General features: G+C 37.5%; 2 protein-coding genes across 3 annotated transcripts; both read left to right on the forward strand.

Annotated features, from left to right (window-relative positions):
• Positions 1-1631: 1631 nt before the first annotated feature.
• On the forward strand, positions 1632-3119 carry LOC146321709 (apoptosis-associated speck-like protein containing a CARD). The gene is made up of 3 exons (XM_084725850.1): positions 1632-1680; positions 2613-2899; positions 3105-3119. The coding sequence occupies exons 1-3, from the start codon at positions 1671-1673 to the stop codon at positions 3117-3119; spliced, it is 312 nt and encodes a 103-aa protein (XP_084581976.1). The 5' UTR covers positions 1632-1670.
• Positions 3120-3409: 290 nt separating this feature from the next.
• LOC146321710 (uncharacterized) lies at positions 3410-18506 on the forward strand. 2 transcript variants are annotated; one of them, XM_084726972.1, is made up of 24 exons: positions 3410-3689; positions 3989-4017; positions 4677-4962; positions 5400-5443; positions 5739-6039; positions 7358-7401; positions 7647-7953; positions 8253-8296; positions 8800-9070; positions 9249-9292; positions 9732-10020; positions 10929-10957; positions 11292-11580; positions 12786-12832; positions 12952-13025; positions 13278-13492; positions 13587-13840; positions 14210-14338; positions 15340-15487; positions 15900-15929; positions 16501-16545; positions 17208-17251; positions 17425-17710; positions 17868-18506. In XM_084726972.1, the coding sequence occupies exons 1-23, from the start codon at positions 3428-3430 to the stop codon at positions 17686-17688; spliced, it is 3489 nt and encodes a 1162-aa protein (XP_084583098.1). In that variant the 5' UTR covers positions 3410-3427; the 3' UTR covers positions 17689-17710; positions 17868-18506. The 2 variants fall into 2 exon arrangements, with proteins under 2 accessions (XP_084583098.1, XP_084583097.1); XM_084726971.1 differs by having other exon boundaries at positions 3419-3689; positions 12789-12832.
• Positions 18507-19776: the final 1270 nt, after the last annotated feature.

The raw sequence follows: 19776 nt of genomic DNA on the forward strand, positions 1-19776 counted from the left end.
AGCCGCTTTGGCTCTAGAGAGAGAAGTCTGATAAATATTGCTGCATGGAGCAGGAGACCACAAATTTGAAAATGAAGCAATCTGCAGGTGTCAACACAGTTAAATGTCTGAAAGTTTAATTTGGAGTTTGTGTGTGGTTGATTTCAGAGTTTCACATGCACATTTAAATATGGGATGCAGGGCTGATATATGAGTTTAGTCTCACCTTAGTACAGTTGCTTGTTTTAGAACAACTGGACACCCAGGTGTTGTAGATATACAAATAATTTTTCACTCAAACCGCTATTTTATCTGACACCAGACATGACAGAATTCACTGAAATCAAGCGGGTGACAAAGAGTTAAATAAATCAAAGACAAAGTGAAACACCAGGTCATCCAACCAGAAGTAACAAGAGTGCAGATTGGTTATTTAAAGTTATTAAACTAAATTTTGTTCTGATATTGCAGGTCAGGCTGTTTGAGGGTTAAAAAGAATGAATAGCAATATACTGTCACAGTACTTTAAGCAATAATGTCATATTTTAGTGAAATAATTATTGTGGAAGATGCAGCCTTATAAAAGACTTATTAAAATATTTTTTTTTATTGGTATTTAAACATAGCCTAATTATACAAGGTGGGGTTACAGGTTGATAGATCACATTATTCAAGCAACTACAAGAAAGAAAAATAACCAAATCAAATCAAATAAAAACTTCTGCCTCTCCTTCCAAATGCCTCCTTTTGTTTTTTAACCCACCCATCCTAAACTCTGGGGACATGGAGAACATTTACATTAGCAATATGTTTCATGCAAAGTCATTTATAAATAAAATATATATATTAATGCGGATTTATTGCAGTACAGATGCACCTTTATCTCGCTGTATGTACAAACTGTTCAGAGTTTGACGATGGGCGTTGGTTTTAGTAATAAAGGGGGAGGTTAGTGGGGAGGAGTAAAGGAAACTGGTTTGTCCAGTCTATCCTCAGGTTGCTGAGCGAGCCGCATGTAGAAATGCGTCTGAAGCGTGTTTACACACTTCAACGATAATGAAACAGACTAACTGACGAGACACCGGGTGAGTTTTATTCCCACTTTCATGATGGATAGCTGAGGTTTTTTTTCACGCTCATGCCGAGCAGCAGCGGCTGAATCCGTTCACATAAGAGGACGAATCTCAGCTCTAAGAACCGAAGCGACATAAGTGACTTTTTTAATATGATAAGTGTTGCAATAATCATGATATAATATTAAAGAGAAGGATGATATGCCTCCTGAAGATCATCTGCTTAATCTGTGTACGAGTCCAGACGGGACCTTTTGGTAGTTCCAATAAATACGGAGCCTGCAGCCCATAAAACATAAACCAGAGGATGAACCAGGAAGTAAGAGTCAAAGGCCTGGTGATCCATGTCACTTCATCTGCTGGATATTCAACATTAAATGACAATATTCAACATTAAATGACAATATTCCCATGGTGTGTTATGCACAGGAACACTGCTTTTAGAATTAATTTTCATGAAGTTAGTTTCAAACTAATGACGTAATTTCCGCAGCTGTACATTTGAAAAGCTTAATGTTGGTCTAATTAAGAACAATTAAGAAGTCTAAATTTCCCCTACATTTTTTTTTTTTTTTTACAGCTGTTTGATCCTCGGCGGCAGCGACTGATGAAAATACAATGGCGGAAGGTGGGCGCACAGGTATCAGTTTCTCACTGAGTTCAGGTTATCTACAACAAGCCAAACATTAACACAGAACCTGACTGAACTTTACCTCTACAGTAGCTTCTCTATCTACAGTAGAACAGAATACTAGAACTTTATTTTGCATTAGAGCGTAAAGTTGTCTTTAGCTCATCGAAACATAAAAGCAGCACAAGAATGTGCAACATTTTGAATAAATGTAGTGGCAAAATGTAAAAAAAAAACCCATAAAAGAGAGGAATGTCTAGTGAAATGACTATACTTATGTGTGATATAACTATCCCAACAAAATACAGCAGCAGTAATTGATAACTGATTGTTAAATTATTAATGAGGACATGGACAAACGTGCATTGTATAATGTTAGTTAGTACACATGTGGTAGAACATATTACTCGCTCTTTTTTAAATGTGCTGCACTGGATAAAACCTCATTCACTGTGACAGTGTTTTGATTATGACAGACTGAGCTAAGTTGTAGCCTTAATAGAGATGGTGGAACTAAAACAAGTGGGGAGATTCGAGTGAAATTCAGTAGTTGTGATGTTGCAGTTGGCTTTGACTTTATTTTATGATCAAACTCGTGTTCAGTTGGTGCGACAGGCAGCAGACATGTTCACACACTCTCAGTCAAGGTTTTATAAATTACTTTGAAGACTTCACTGAACTAAAAATGAACACTTTATGGGTAAAGGTGATTGATGGTATTCCAGCACTGTTGCATGAATCATGTTTGAGTTTTATTTTATACCCGTCGGTCATCCTACAGTTAGTACTCATCCTTGGACCCACATGCAGTTAAAATGCTTCAATGAATAACAATACTGGTTTGAATGTAGTAAGTACAAGTTATGTAGCATCTTGTAATGAAACCTATGTTAGTTGGCTTCATGTTATTTTTCCCCTTCTTTCCTCAGGCGAACACTTTGTGGATAAACATAGATACGAGCTTATCATGAGGGTGAGGAGCGTAGCACCCATTGTAGATGAGCTCTTCCAAAGAGGGGTCCTGTGTCTTGAGACATATGATTACATCGGGGCTCTGCGTACCTCTCAGGAGAAGATGAGGGCACTCTACACTATGTGCCTGAGAGCTGGTACAGACCGCAAAGACCTCTTCTACAAAATCCTTGAGGAAAATCAGCCGCATCTCATTGCTGACCTCAAAGGAGAGAAGGATGAGAAAGTCTTGGATAAAGTGCAGGTGAGTAAATCCTTAGTTATATACTAAACATTTTAATATAAGTGTGGATATTGAAGGTTGTGCCTCATATAATCACTGTTTTAGAGGTTCAGTTGGTGAATACAATTTTTTTTTGTAAGTTTCTCTTGTATTTATTTTTGAGGAAAGCAGTGTAAATGTTTTCTTTTCTAAATCTTCGCCCTTGCGTTGCTACACATCATTGCAGCTTAAGACGCTGTGATGGTTTGACTTTCTGGGACAGAACTCAATTTCAAGATGAGGACTACTTGTGTTTACAATATTTATCCGAGCAAACTAAAATTATATGCGGCGCTCTGCAGGAATCAGCCCTCATGTTAAACATCATTTCTATAAATTCTCTGGAACTGTGCTGGAGAGATGATTGTAGAGCGCTGTGTCAACACTTATGTACAAAATCTCCTCAATAACTTGCATTAATGAAATGACAGATCAGTTTCTAGTCATTGTAGATCACACAAACATCATGTATGATGATGTGTCCTTTTAATTTTCCAGGTACAAACAGTGATGGCTAAGAAAAAGCTTTCTGAAACGTTGAATGATTTGAGTTCTGAGGAGCTTGAAGAATTCAAGTCCCTCATTGAATTGGAGAAAAGTTTCCCACTCTTCTCAAGGAGGCAACAAGAAGTGACAAACACACAGGACGTGGTGGAGCTGATGGTGGAGAAGTACAGCCAAGAGTGTGTGGAGTTGACCAAGAAGGTTTTAAAGAAGATGAACAGGACTGATCTGCTGCAGAGATTTTCAGACATCAGCTCAGGAACCAAAGGTAAAGCAAAGAAGACAGAAATATGTGAAAAACACAAAACTGTCACACACACACACACACACACACACACACACATGTAACTCAGAAGTTTTATATTTTATTATGTAAAATTAGGAAAGTACATCAGCTGGAGGAACGTTGTTTTTAATCACATTTTAAGTTTGTGCATATTGCAATAACAAACACATCTACGTCTTATTATGTCACTTTGGAATGAAAGCCTTTGTATTATAAATGTTTATAAAGCCTGATGTTTCATAAATTACTAAGAAGTCTTTTTAAAATTTGTTTTCCCTCAGAGAAGCAGCAGCCTTCACTGATCCAGAGAGTGAGTATGTCACATCACTCTGACTTTACACAGAGCAGCTTTTATTCAGTATATATTTAAAATGATAAATGATACAAATAAAATGTAAACTTTTCCCAGCTGATTAAGCTACATAATGTACACATGAGGTCTTACACATGAATATACGTACTTACCAATAATGTAAAAAACTGTTTTATGTCTACCGCTAGGAGAATATATGGTACATTGTTGTTTGTATTCTAACTTTGATAGAAGCAGGAATGCACAATTGCAATATTGAGAAAAAAATATATATATTTAAATAAATGTATTTGTGTGTTTCTTATTTTAGATGAAAATATACAACATATTAACAGCCACTCTGTTGTAAAATCAAGAGGCTCACTACAGTTTGTAGTTTGTACCACAGTTTTTTAAAGAGTTACTCCCAGATAGTCAAATAAAGTCATGAATCTTCAGAAGAACTAAAGTAAATGACCTTTGTGAAGTAAATGACAGTTTGTGAAGAACAAAAGCAAGAAAACAAACAGGTATATGTGCTCAATTTGACAAATATCAGCTGCACCATCACCTTGTGTGATATGACTGACGTTCTCTCACCACATTTTCTAAAACACACATTGATGAGATGGGAAGAGAACAATCTGCCCCATGAACATTTCCTCTGAATTTTACAGGTGGAAACGATGGCGTCTGTTATAGAGCTGCTTTTGGAAACAATGAAACATTTGAGTGAGGGAGAGCTCGAGACGTTCGAGGAGGTCCTGAGTCAAATTCGCTTCTACATACATTACTCAGACTTCCAACTGATGTGGATGAAGACAACAGACGCGCAGGACAGAGTGTTTTTAATGGTGCTGACATACGGCCAGAAGTCTGTGCAGACGACCAAGGAGGTCTTAAAGCATATGAGGAGGACTGATCTGATGCAGAGGTTGTCAGACAGCAGCCCAGGACCTGAAAGTAAGACAAATAAGACAAAAATGTAGAACTGGTCCTTAACACGTGCCTCATAAGTTTAAGGTATGCCTTCTTTCCTTTACATTATAAACTACTGTAGAAAGGCAGTCGGAGAGCACAGACCTCTGCCAAGACGAAGTGTCTCAGAATGTTAATGAAAGCGCAAAAACCAGCCCATGCTTCCCCTTATCCACCAAGTTTCATGAAAATCAGGCCAGTAGTTTTTGCAAAAACCCTGCTGAAAAACAAACCAGTAAACAAATGCCGCCAAAAAAATAACCTCCTTGGCAGAGGTAATAATAAGATTTATAATGTAAAGAGAAGAAGACACGTCAATGATTTCAGGAGAGGAAACAAAATATCAGTGATAGTGTTGATGAAGGTTGAATGTAATTTTATGTTGACCATTTTTATTTGCTTTATTTTCTCTTTGTCCTCAGAAAAACAGTCTGTGGAGGAACACCTGTCTGCACTGATCCACAAAGTGAGCAATGTTACATCTGTCTGACCATGCAGAGTACAGATCAGTTTTTTAGTAAAAAAACTTACCATCTGGAAATGCAAAAAAGACAAAAAAAAAAATCAGGTTAAAGATATGAAAGGTTGGAAGGAAAGAGGAATCATCTTCTGGTCTAAGAAGCAGATAATTACCAAATGTTTCAGTAGCTTAGAAAAACACATCTTAAAACATCCAAATGTCTAAAATAATGACATTAAGTAGATACTTGAAGAAAAATATTTAATATTTTATCTATGAACATAAACTACATTTTCTTCAGGTGGCAACAATGAGGGCTGTTAAAGAGCTGCTTTGGGAACCATTCAATGATTTGAGCCATGAGGAGCTGAAGGACTTCCAGTGGTTTCTGCTGTTCGCGTTCTTCCAGAGGAACCTTCCACAGATCTCACAGAGACCACGGCAAGAGGCAGAGACTTATGGCAGAGAGGGATATGTACTGGTGGATGTGATGATGGAGACATGCGGTCAACAGTCTGTGGAGGTGACCAGGGAGGTTTTCATGGACATGAACAGGACTGACCTGGTGCAGAGGCTGTCAGAGACCAGCTCAGGACCCAAAGGTAAGACAGGAGGAGATGAACGAGGAGGAGGGGAGATGAACGAAGTGAATATTTGCCGGCACCTATAACCTAATGAGTAGCATGCTAACAGCTAGCAAGCACCAGCCAGCAGCCTTCGGCTGTGTGTGTGTTTGTTTGTGAGCCTCTGACAGCACTCATTCTGCTTTGTGCCTCCTGTCCCTCATCTTTCTCCCCTCCTCTCTGTACGTTCACAAAAATACATTCACTTCATTCTTCAAAATACACTCCTCCGATCAGCAGCTTGGACAGAGAGACTGATTAGCTCACAGTGAGCAGCCTGGTGCGGTCGGCTCCTCCGTGGGTCGCCGCTGCAGAAGCGAGAAGGAAGATGAATCCCCTTTTCAATACCAAATGTTTAAAAAACAAAGTCTGAGCTCTCCTATCGCTCATAAAAGGTTCCACCACTCCTCCGTGGGTTGCTGCTGCAGACAGGTTGAGAGGCAGGAGTGAAGATAAATCCACTTTTTAATCCCAAAAGTTTGAAACATGAATTCTGAGCCCCCTTCCTGCCAGCTGTGTCCCTCAGCTCAGCCCAGTCCTCTCCACACTTGTATTTTGTGATGAAATAGTGATAGTGATAAAATATATCTTTCCCTCATTGAGGCTACCGGTCACTTCCAGCTGGATTCTGCTATATTGCTCAGTTGTTATGGTCGTTTCATGGTAATGCATGTTCACAAATTTGATGGGTGGAGCTTCTGAAGGACCACTGAAGGGAGGGGTGTGGGTTTTTTTGGCAGTTGTGTTCAAATATCAACTGTCTTTCTCATTGTTCTCCTCAGGTTTTTGTTTTAGTGAATTTGTGCATTTTGAGCTCATTATTTCCAGTCTTGCCTCAGGCCTGATAGGAACTTTACTGATGTTGTCAATAGACATGAATATGTTGAATTGTCTTTTTCTTTCTTTCTTTACACTTTTATTATAATCGCATTTGTAGTTTTCACTAAGTGTGTTGCAGCTGCAGGATCATCAGCTGAAGCATTTGAAGGGATGCCCTATAATAATGACAACACTTACAACACTAGAAGCATTTATTGAAATAACATCTATTATTTGACTAAGAGTGAAGTTTCCTCAAAGTCCTGAAATTATTTTAATTTACGTTTCAGAGTACGAGCATTTAACACATGGTTTAATGGGAAATAAGTTAGTGCTCATCAGGTGAAACTGGTTCGTTTTTATGATTTAGATTTTATTAATATTTTGCAGTGAATCCTTAAAATTGGAATTCTTACAGTCTAACAGTGTCTGATTATAAAGCCTGGTGTTAAATCAATCATTTCCCCTCTCTCCTCAGAGAAACACTCTGTGAATGAAGATTGGCCTGCTCTGATGCAGAAAGTGAGTAACGTCACATCTGTGTAAAATCGATTAGTTTAATGTCAGAAAATAGATAGGCAGCTATTTTGATAATTGATTAATTATTCCAGTATTTTTTAACTACTGAAAATGCCAAACAACATTCTCTGGTTCCAGCTACTAAACTGTAAGAACTGTGTGCTTTTCTGTGTTTTCTGTCATTGTAAACTGAATATCTTTGGGTCTTGGGCTGTTGGTCCTGTGACTGTTTCCTTTGAATTTACCAGGTGGAAACGATGACGTCTGTCATAGAGCTGCTCGTGGAAACACTGGAAGATTTGAGTGGCGAGGCACTTGAGTTTATGAATTATGTCTTCATGCCTGTAACTCATTCCCGCATGATTGAAACTGATTCCCACAGTCACCTGTCAAACATCCCGTGGTTGGTGGACACAACCAGCACGCAGGACAAAGTGTTTTTAATTGTGCTGACCTACGGCCAACAGTCTGTGGAGAAGATTAAGGAGGTCCTAAAGGAGATGAAGAGGACTGACCTGGTGCAGAGGTTGTCAGACAGCAGCTCAGGACCCAAAAGTAAGACAATAAAAACAAAAACGTTAAAATAATGAAACTGGCTCATAACATGTGTCTTGTGCGTTTATAATCTAGTGTTCCTGTCTTTAAACTATAACTAACGAGATCTGTCAAGTAGAGAAAAGAAGACACATCATCATGGTGAACTAAATATATTTTATGACAAATGTGAAGCATGAACAAATGTGGGAAAAGTAAGATTTTGTATGTCACTGTTACAGAAGGTTTAAGTGTAATTTTATGCATCGTAAATGTTTAGAAAGCGATATTGCCTGATTTTTTTTCACTTTTCTCCTCAGAGAAACGCTCAGCTGATGAGCAGCGCTCTGCACTGATCCAGAGAGTGAGTAATGTCACATCTGTCTGACTCAATACAACACAAATTTCATTCAACAGATGCATGTTAAAAATGAATTAATTATATGATACAATTAAATAATGATGCAGCCCAAACTCATTATTTACTTATTTATATACGATTTAGTTTTCACAGAACCGGAGCTACGTTCAGCTCTTCAGCAGTAATTTTATCCAACAATGATGATATCTTTACCGCTGAGGATGAACTGAGGAAATGTCCTGACCTCAAAAAATTTAGCTGCCAGAAACATCTATTTATTTTACTAAGCATTAAAAACAGTTGCAGCCTGTAAATTATGAAAAAAAGTTCCTTGGAAACTAACAAACAAAAAAAAAAAGACCATGAACATACTGTCATCAGTATGACAGCAGTCACCAACAGTACCTTTTGTGGTCGAGCAGAAACACTCACATCTACAGAGAGACACATCTGTAATTGTCCCAGTGGATTAAATATATTTCCCATGAATGTATTGATTATTCCAGGTAGCAACAATAGCAGCTGTTAAACAGCTGCTTTTGGAAACTCTGAATGATTTGAGTAAGGAGGAACTCAAAGAATTCAAGAAGCTCCTGCATTTGATATTCTACTACAACAACCCCTCGGACATCTTATGGATGCGGGGAGAAGCCATAGTTGATCTGATGGTGGAGACCTTCGGCCAACAGTCTGTGGAGTTAACCAGGGAGGTTTACATGAACATGAACAAGACCGATCTGGTTCAGAAGTTGTCAAAGCCCAGCTCAGAACACGAAGGTAAGACAGAGGAGAGAAAAACAAATCAGACTAAGTTACAATGAAAAATCACGTGAGTCTCGTAAATGTCTAATAAATACATATTATAATTCATAACAAAGTAAATCAGCATTTTTCAGATGCACTCCATCATCATCAGTCATCATCTCTGAGTCATTTTCATCTCTTTTCTCCTCAGACAAACACTCTGCTGATGAACATCAACATACACTGTTAGAGAGAGTGAGTCTGAGTTTATGCATCAAAGCTTTCTTGAACTTGCTATCTTGAACATTTTAAATGCTTACACAAACTAAACCAAATGTATTTATTGGATGTTTCTCACTGCATTAATGTTCACCTCTTTAGCAATAATGTTTTCCATCACTGATGTTTGATAGACAAGTTAAATGTCAGGTACAGTAAAAAAGTGTCTTTGAGGGACAGAAACAAGAATCTGTTGTGTTCGATCAGGTGGTAGTTATCAGTTTATAGTAATTAAAACTTAAAACTAATCAACAGATCAGATATTACTAAATATATCACTATCTTGAGTGATCATGCAGAAAAAAGATCTTACAACACCACACTCTACACTGACGCAGATGAAGTGCTAAGAAATAAATCACTATTCCAGTCAAGATATCACACATTTGCTTAACGTATGCTTTGAATTTTTCAGGCAGCAGTAATGGCAGCTGTTAAACAGATTCTTTTGGAAACACTCAATCATTTGAGTCACAAGGAGATCGAGAAATTCAAGCGGTTGCTGCCGTTCACGTGCTTCCAGAGGAGCCTCCCGCAAATCTCACTGAGACAACTGGACCGTCCAGACAGTGTCCGTCTGCTGGTGGATCGGATGGTGCAGACCTGTGGCCGGCAGTCTGTGGAGGTGACCGAGGAGGTTTTCAGGGACATGAAGAGGACTGATCTGCTGCAGAGGTTGTCAGAGACCAGCTCACGACTCAAAGGTCAGTGAAAAAGACACAAACTGCCACATTACACAATAATAAGTATCTCAAAATTGATTCTGTAATTTACAGTAAAAAACATCTACTTGGGTTCAAACATTACTTCAATCCAGCGAGACAAGCGAATGAAATAAGACAAACAGTTTATTATATATTTATAGTGTGTTCAGACACTGGTGGTGGTAGTTGAGGACTCTGCTGAGACTGGGAGGCTGATGGGGCTGATGAATCTGTGAAGACTGTGTGGTGATGGGGAGGTGGAGGGGTGTGTCACTGTGCTATTGGACAGATGTGACCAGCTGATCCAGATCTATGTTGACTCCCAGAGAAGAGGGGAATCCTTCTGATTTTTGGCACCCCTCTAAAGGGGGGTCTGGAGCCCAAAGTTTGGGAACCGATGATTTAAACAACAGTGAGAAAGGCCTCAGTGCAACAGCATCATATTCATTACCATGCCTGCAGAAAACAATGAGTTGAATGGAGCCTCTTTGATTTTCATGATGCCGCTACTCAGTAGATTTTAGTGTCATTTTGCAGCCATGAATTGTTTGTGTTTTTTTTTCTTTAAAAGTAACTGGGCCTTATTTAGGGGGAGCAAAATATTAGGTACAGTTTACAGTAAAATACCCCCCCCCCAAAAAATACCACTGACTTCATCCAACACCTATTTGACACAGATAATATTATATTTTGACAGCATTGTGAATGATATAGTTTTACACAACTTAAACATCATTATAATCTTTACAAAGGTAGGATTTTTTTGTATTGGAGATTTAGTGGTTGTAAACCCTTCATATTATGTTTTATTCAAAAGCAACTACATTTTATGTAAAGTTGTTTATAGTCTAATTTTGAATCAGTTAAAAATGAGTCAATTTAATAATTTCTGTGTGCTTTCCCCTCAGAGAAACATCTGCCTAAACTGCCCCAGAAAGTGAGTAATGTTACAGCAGGCACACTTTACACAACACAGCCTTCATTTTCAGGTTGAAAACGATCCTCCTCTTGTCCACTACAAGTAAAGGTACAAAAATAACTTACACTGCACGTGGCTCTTCAACCTGAAGCTGGGTTTTAGAGCTGAAGTAATGATGTGGAATTAGTAGTTAAACCACAGACATCACATTTGCTGTAGCAGTGATGAGAACTCATTAAAGCACATTTGATAATAACCAGTTTGTAGAAACTGACTCAAATGTTACTGCAAAGAAATTAATGTTTCTTCAGTGGAGATATTACATGTCCTCTAAACTCTGTGAATCCATCAGGAAATGACCATGACATCACTTCAGGAGAGGCTTTTTGAAACACTGGAAGACTTAAATCACGGTGAGCTCGAGGAGTTCAAGTGGCACCTGCAGACGATCGTTGGCATGAAGGAAGGCTTCCAAAGAATCCCAAGACACAAAATTAAGATGGCAAGCAGAGCTGAAATTGTGATGCTGATGATGGACAGCCACCAGCGGTCAACTTTGGAGGTGATCAGGGAGGTTTTGGAGCAGATGAGAAGGAGAGATCTGGTAGAGAGGTTGTCAGATATCAACCTAGAATCCAAAGGTAAGTTCTGGGCAAAAAAAAAAAAAAAGAAAAAAGTTGGGTGTGTAGAGGGGTGGTCTGTGTCATTACCTCCGCCAGGTGAAACTGCTAGGCTTTAACAAGACTTACCTACTAGCAGTTAGGAATGTGACTAATTTCCCTTTTGATTAAACAGAAATCTTAATTTAGACTGATCGACTAGTCTAACAGTAAGAAAACACTCACTCGCACTTTATGACTTGATAAGGTTTAACATTGTCCAAAAAAATATTGTGTGTAATAAGAGCCATTTGAAGATGTTACTCTCATTCTTTAGTAACCGGCTCAAACCAGCTGATGGCATCACCTGTGACTCAGCTTGTCAAGTCACCAGAACCACCAGAACGTCCCCTGTTTCAACAGCCTATCAGCTCATTGCAAAGTCAGTAAACTGTCAGTAATCTCAGAGTTTTGGACACAGCAAAGAGAGGATCACCTCATCATTTTGTGCGATGAGCAGTCGTGTCTGTATATCTGTGATATCGGTGCTGAGAACTTAGGCAGTGACACAGTCAGACAATAATGGTTTATTTCTCTGATTTACCAGCTTTACCAGTGCTCATTCACCTGATCACCTGCGTGCTGGGTGTCTTGGTTGTGTCTAGAAGGGAACTTTTGTGAAAATGATCACTCTTGCAAGACCTTTCTGGGTTTCTCTGCTCATTACAAGTATTATACTTGCGAGTTTCAACTCGTCTTGTTGCAAATCTTTAGTCTGAACTGGGCTTTATGGTTTTTGTTGCCGTTTCTGAAATTCTAAGTCTAAATAAGTTTTTTCCATTTTCCATTTTTCCACATTTGACTGTTTATTATATACACTTTACACACAGGCTGCCAGTCTGTCTCTTACTGCACTGTCAGTCTACTGACAAACTGTACCTTGTACAGCAGGACTGGAACGTCAGTTACTTTACACGTGTGATGTGTGCAATCAGACAGATGTTTACTCTAATCTGCATCTAATCTAATCTAATCTAATCTAATCTAATCTAATCTAATCTAATCTACATGTGGTAATAATACGAGATAAAGTTATGTTTCAGTATTTTATCATATTAGTTTCAATTTCATGAGACAGACAGAACTATGTAGCACATAGTGGTAAAGCAGCAAAACATGATGAAATGGTTTTATACAGTATGTCAACTTCATTTAACTTAATTTAAAAAAATCCTATGTGTCTTCAGAAGGGCCTACAAGAAGCTTGAAGCTCGGTGGTGTTAGAAGCATTAAGGTAATCCTTTACATTAATTCATTTGTTCAGTTTATGCATCATTCATTTATTTGTACATTTATGTGATCTTGCAAAAAGACACATTTCCATTTATTTGTAAAAATGATTGTCCTCTGCAGCAGGACTCCAGTGACTGGACTAAACTTGAACCTGAAGTGATCATCACAGATGAAGATGAGGCTCCAACTTACAGGTAAAAGTAACATCCTAAATACCATGTCACAGCAAAATGGAGGTATAGGACAAAGTTAAACTTGGTTCTTGGGATTTGTTCACAGAAGGAAAACTAAAAGATTTCAATATGACAATCACAGTGGCAATATATTTTGCACCAAATAAACTTTTGACTGATGCTCTCAGAATTTACATTTATTCGTTTTGTGTCCATAATACAGTTTCTTTGTTCATAAAGACAAACTCACTTGTTTTATTTTCCACTACTTAGCCTACAGTCTGAAACAGGAAGCTTTGAATGCAGCGTCTCTGGTTTGCGCTGGGCCAGTAAGGAAAAGGCCAGTTTTAAATACCAGTTTTGTTCTTGGGAGGAACCTATGGAGAGGATGGAGAACTTACAATACATGCCTGCAGGTCCTCTAATGGACATCACAGTCACTGCTGGGAAGTTAGATGAAGTGTACCTGCCACACTGGATCTGCATAGGTGAGTAGACTTGAATAAAATAATAAAGTATTTATGAACATGTACAAACTGATGCAGTCTTTTCACTAATTGTGTGTGCTTGTATTTTGTGCAGATGACAACCCAGAGATTTCCAACAGCTTTGCAGTCCTACACATAGAAGACTGTGGTGACGTTGTGGAAAAAGTGTCTGAGGTCACACCATCCCATGTCAAGTTATCTGAACCGATTTTTTCCCCAAGAGGGGCCTTGATCAAAGAGGTCCTTCGGGTGAAAATAAAGTGCAACATGTTAATATACTATAAACCCAACACATCGTTCCTCAAACTCCATGTTTACCTGATCCCACAGGATCCTGCTCTACAACAGGTTATTAAATATCTTACTGTCACAAATGAATAGCATGAAGATTCAAAACGGTTCCAAACAATGGAGTGTTAGAGACAGTGCTGACAAATAACATGTCTTAATATTTTGGGAGGATAACAACAAAATGTTTTATATTATGAAGTTTTACGTAGTTTTTCCTCTGATATTTAGACTCTTATCTCAGAATATTATGATTTTTCTCTAACTGGACCTTTTCTTCAGTTTTCTTGAAACCAGTTGTGACCCTAATACTCTATTGTTAAAACCATGTAGTTTTTTTTTTTACATGAATGTACATTTAAACACAAATTGCAGTGTTCGCTACATAACCATGAAAGAGTTTTGTGCGTTTATTGCTTTTTTTTCTAGATATTGGACGAGAAGAAATCCTCCAAAGGATATGAAAGAATTGAAAAGTCACACCCAGACAAGCCCCTGAAACTGCAGAAGGGTTTCATCCTCACAGCAGACATCGAACCTGCAAAAATTATCCCAAAGGTCAGTCAAAAATAACTTCAGACATATGTAAAATACTGTATATATTATTATATATGACTGATATATTATTATATATTATATGATTAGATATAATAGCCTCCTGACAAAGTTTTACAAGAAAAAATATAAACAATGTTTCGAGACACTGGCGATATATCTTGTTGTCAAAACAAGCGTATGTGACCTTTAATATATAAATGAAGTAACTAGGAACAAATCTAGTGAGTTTTTCAAACCATCAGAGGGGAATTGAGAAACATGCACAAATTTCTTATTTTGTAATTTATTCCCAGAATGCTGTTATCTTAGTCAGCCCTTCTCTGGCAGCAGCACTGCATCTCTCTGTCTCTCATTGCACCGTGTGTGTCAGACAGGAGAACGACAGCTTTCACTTGGCTCTTTGTCTCTGTTGCTCTGAAACTCTGAAACAAGGTCGGGTGGTTTGCAGGGAGTTGCAGTCGACTTTGTAGTGGTTAGAAGAAGTAACTGGTTTGTTTCATTCACTCGCCACAAACGAACCAACTCTCCCACCAACCGTAGCTCCAGCTGGGACATGTCTACTGTCCCCACCAACAGTGACATTAAATATTCACCCTCATATAGAAAAACAGACATTGTTATTTTGACTGAAGTCATACACCGCCATATGGTTACCTTCAAACTTAGGGTCACATTAGAATTCATTTAAGTAAAATTACCAAACAGGTTAACATGAGTAATAAATACTGAACACAATGCTGCCATTTCTTCACCATTTGCAAACATGATGCATCGTTTGTTTCTCAAAAAGAGCCGAGTGACAAGTAACTTTTTGACCACACATTAGACACTTCAAACCGCTTGGTGAATGTGGAGTCAGCTGCATGTTCACATGTCCTAACCACCAACCAGTAATCAAATTGGTTTGGCAGGAAACTCCTGCTCTTTTGTTTGTGTTGTATACAATTTAACTTGACTAACTCCTCTCCCTGTTATGTTTTTTGTTTGTTTTTTTTACACAGGTGATAACCCTCAGGTATGACAGCCAAGTCCCAAATTTCTATGAAGTGTTCATTGAGAATCCAGACAGAGACTTCCACCTTATACTCTCACACACAAATAAGGATGAACAACAGGGTGAACAAATATGGACCTGTGCAATTCGAAAAGGTTAGTGTTTATTAAACAATACTGCCGACACTTTATGAGAAAGATGATAGAAAGCTATATTCTAGTTAATTCAGCAACAAACAGGATCTTTTCTTCACTTTTTAAAATGTAATCTCTTTAAATGTGTTTTAGTGTTTCTTTTTTTTTGCTTTACTCAGTTTTTACTTAGTTTTATGATATTTTGCATTTAGTTTACCATCTTTTTTTTGTCTTTGTTTTTGCTACAAACACTATGATACCTGCATCGTATGGCTTTCAGCTTGTCTATGTATACTGTGTCTCTCTATCAGATAAACAGAAATAAATAAATAGGTATTTTTCTGCAAATTAATTTGATAAGATAAGATAAGGCAAGCTCGGAATTAAGAAATCTAAAATGTCAAGTACTAAATTTGTTCTGCATTTATTTCAGATGACTATCAAACCTCTGCTGATTCTCAAGGTAAGATACTGCAGTGTGAGTATAGCAGCATGGTATTTAAGAATTACTTTGGATTTCTGTCTGTTTTCTGTTTGTATTTTTGAAACCAACAAGGCAACTGTAGGATATTTAGCACTAAAGGCCTGCAGATGGCTGGACTGGATTTTAGCTCCATCTGGTGCAGTAAATGTATTGTGTGTAGTCCCTGTTAAATGACTTGAAATAAGACATAAAATAAGATCAGCTACTATGTTTATCACCATGGCAGTATATTCTTTGATTTTGAGTTGCTGTGTTATGTTGTTGATTTTTCTTTGTCTGAAGTCACACAGATTAAATGGCCTGGCTTTTTGGTATATTCTCACTGTCACTGGCTGAACACAACAAACAGAAAATAAGACAATAGAGGCAGAGGGCGGGGTCTGTGCAGATACAGTCACCACCACATCCTTCTAGTGGATCATAAATGAAGATTGAGAGGGATTCATTTTAAATGATTATACATGCCTTTAACCTATTGTAGTATTCTGTCATTAATTCAGAGTCTAGAACAAATGCATTTATTATGCAGTTCTCATTTCATGTGGTGCAGCTGCAGAATCATCAGCTGGACTGTGTCATGGTGCTACAGCAAGAGGTAAGTACACTGCAAAAAAAATTAAGTACTTTTAAGTTTTGAATGTTTAGTTCAAAATACATTATTCTTGGCTGATAATTGAAATTTAGGACTGCTACATACTTAATCACCCTGATTCATACATTATATAAATATTCCTATACAGTATCTGGATTTAAAGAAGAAATTTGTAATATATTTAATGTAATTTATCATAAAATGGCCTTTAGATTAAGGAAACATGTTACAGTAAGTTGCCTTTGCCCATTTCATATTAATAAGAGTTCAAATCTATGCTGAGTGTCTGTTCATGAGTCGTAAGAAAATTTTAAGTAAAAATATACAATGATTGATTGTATTGGTGAAGAAACAGGGCAGATAAATCTTCCAAGAGTTCTGCAAATCGAGGTCGAGATGGTGCGGTGTTGTGGTGTTGTTGTGTTGTGGTTTGTACTCAACAAAGTTGAGTACAGATGCAAATGGAAAGAGAACACAAAAAGTGTAATTTTGGTCTGTAATGTTAGAGAGAGCTGATGTGAGCCACCGCCAGGATGTTGATTATTTTATAATAAAACTCTTTGTATTGTAAATCTTCATAAATCAAGATGGTCTGATACGAAGTCTTTCTTGTCAGATGTTAAATCAATCACTCATGCAACATGTTTTCATTCTTCTCTACTCAGAGAAACACTCAGTGGATGAAGACCTGTCTGCACTGAAGCAAAAAGTGAGAACACAACACATCTGTCATTCATTACGATGCAAGTTGGAAATAATCCAGTATTTTAAATTGTGATGCAAAAAAACTCATGACTTAAACTGGATGGTTCTCACACTACTATTATGCTACAGTAAAGTTCAAATCACACTAATTTCTTTATTCTATTTAAAATTCATCAGGCAGCAACCATCACAACAGACAAAGAGAGGCTTTGGAATATACTTGGATATCTGGAAAAGGAAGAATTCAAAGAATTCAAGTGGTTCCTGGAGGACAGACATGTCCTGGCAGGTCTCCCATGCATCCCAAGACAACAGCTGCAGAAGGGAAGCATCTCGGACCTGGTGGATCTGATGTTTCAGACCTACACCGAGCAGTCTGTGGAGCTGACCAAGAAGATTTTCAAGAAAATCAACAGGAATGATCTGGTGCAGATGTTGTAAAACATCACTTCAGGATCCCAAGGTAACAGTTCAAAACAAAGCAATGGCGTATTTAGCTGCACCACTTATCCCATAAATGTATTGATTAAATTGTAAATCAGAAATGTTGTATGCAGGGTTTGGTCTGTAATTCTTCATTAAAAATACATTTTATGATGATTATCACTTTTGGCCAACAGCAAGAAGCTTCTGGATTTGAACCTGCGGGCAGGTTGAGGTCTCTCTGTGTGGAGTTTCCATCTTCTCTTCATATCTGCGTGGGTTTTCTCCCACAGAACAAAGAAACGCAGGTCGGATTAACTGGTGACAGGTTGGTCAGTGGCCCCGTGCTTCAAACTGTCACACTGTAGGTATGTCTGTAGCGCCTTTTCTGGAGGTTATTTTCCTACTTGTTGTGGTTTATCAGAACAAAAAAATTGCAAATTGCAAATTCCACTCACAAAAATGACACTCACTGCCCTCAAGGTGGCGCTGTAACAATCAAGAATACATTTTACATTTATCTTGAACTCAAAATTATATCACCATTTTAATCATTCAATTCATCTGCATCTTCTCTGCATTAATCTCTCTGATCTAAAGCAGTCAAAGGAATTTAAATTCATCAATCGGTTTGGATTTTACGAGCCAATCGATTTTTTTTTAAAATAGCTCATTTTCAAAAATCTGTAATAACTCCTGAACGTATTGAAATGTCAATGTAGAAATTTAGCCACGTGTTCAGGAATGCTCACTAAGCTTCTGTATGAAAGCACATTGTGTCTCACCTCTAGGGGGCGCTACAAATGTGAAAAGTTGATATCTCATGATTGGCTGCATGCATTTATATGAAAATTGGTTTTCATGATCACAGGTCATGACTCAGTCGATGCGTGAATTTTGGTAATAAATGATTAAAGTGGGCGGGACTTATAACAAATCTAAATTTCTAGACATTTCTGACTTGTGACAAAAGTTTGGTCAATTCAAAAGTGCATCACTCTATATTTTTATAAATAAGAAGAAATAATTAACATCTGTATCTTCACAAGTTTTCACTCAAAAACAACCAAAATCAACACAGACATTCTGTGTCGATATCAAGTGTTTCTAATTGTGTTCAGATCTGTTAAACAGTGAGACCACAGTGACAAAACACGGCAGCACTTTATCACTTTACACAGAATCAATCACATAATCACACCTTCTGTTCTGACCCGTCAAAATAAAAGCCCCAGACTGTGTCACTGCTCTACCAGCTGCTCGATCAGTGCAGTGCTGATGTGATTAGTTGCTCTCAAACAAGATTTCATTGCAGGTTAATGGAAATGTCAAAATTCTCGTACATTTGGTCTCTTTTGTAATTATTGTACAGGTGTTAAATTGTGGAAATATAATCATTATCGAACCCCTGTCATCACTGAGCAGAGTTAAAATAACAACACAAACAAAAATGTCTGGTTTTTGATTCCTTCAGGATGATTGAAAAATGTAAAATCATCCTTTCTTCGAGTGTGTAAAGCAGATTTGTTGACATGTCTTGGGCTGGAGAAGTTGATGTTTTTAAAGTAAATGGAAAGAGTTTGTTTATGTCCTTTTTGGAAAACAAAACATGTATTACCAACTGAAAAGAAAAGTCTATATGGATAACACGAGAGTATAGATCCTGCCTTTTATTTTATTTTATTATTTTGATATTTGTTTTATATTAAAGTTTATTTACAACCAGTTTCATTGCTATTTTATTATTATTTTGTCTGTGTGAACGTGTGACTGTTTGAAGGGACATGTTTGTATATTGATGTTTCTTTTTTTTTATTGTGATTGAAATTTCATTTAAAAAAATATTTAAAACAATACTAAAAAAACTGAACATTAGAGTTACATTAACCAGATAAAAAAATGCTCATAGTGTCTAAATGAGCAAATATCTGCTAACAAGTTCATCATTTCAAATGTGATCAATGTTGTGTTCAAAACTTGTTTCTGCTGCCCCCAGGTGACTGAAATAAAAACAAACAAATAAACAAACAAACAGTTGAGAACATTTCTTATAGCTGTTTCTGTAGACTGACAAAATATAATTTCCAACTAAAATCAGTAAAACAG

Source organism: Lutjanus erythropterus, chromosome 9, assembly GCF_056507025.1.
Source record: "Lutjanus erythropterus isolate fLutEry1 chromosome 9, fLutEry1.hap2, whole genome shotgun sequence".
In the NCBI taxonomy this organism is placed as follows: domain Eukaryota; kingdom Metazoa; phylum Chordata; class Actinopteri; order Lutjaniformes; family Lutjanidae; genus Lutjanus; species Lutjanus erythropterus.

Excerpts from the sequence above, each read along its gene's own strand:
- LOC146321710 (XM_084726972.1), top strand. The coding sequence starts at position 3,428 with ATGGCTAAGAAAAAGCTTTCTGAAACGTTGAATGATTTGAGTTCTGAG. Across the intron at positions 6,040-7,357 it reads GACCAGCTCAGGACCCAAAG|AGAAACACTCTGTGAATGAA; the intron begins GTAAGACAGGAG and ends CTCTCTCCTCAG. Across the intron at positions 10,021-10,928 it reads GACCAGCTCACGACTCAAAG|AGAAACATCTGCCTAAACTG; the intron begins GTCAGTGAAAAA and ends CTTTCCCCTCAG.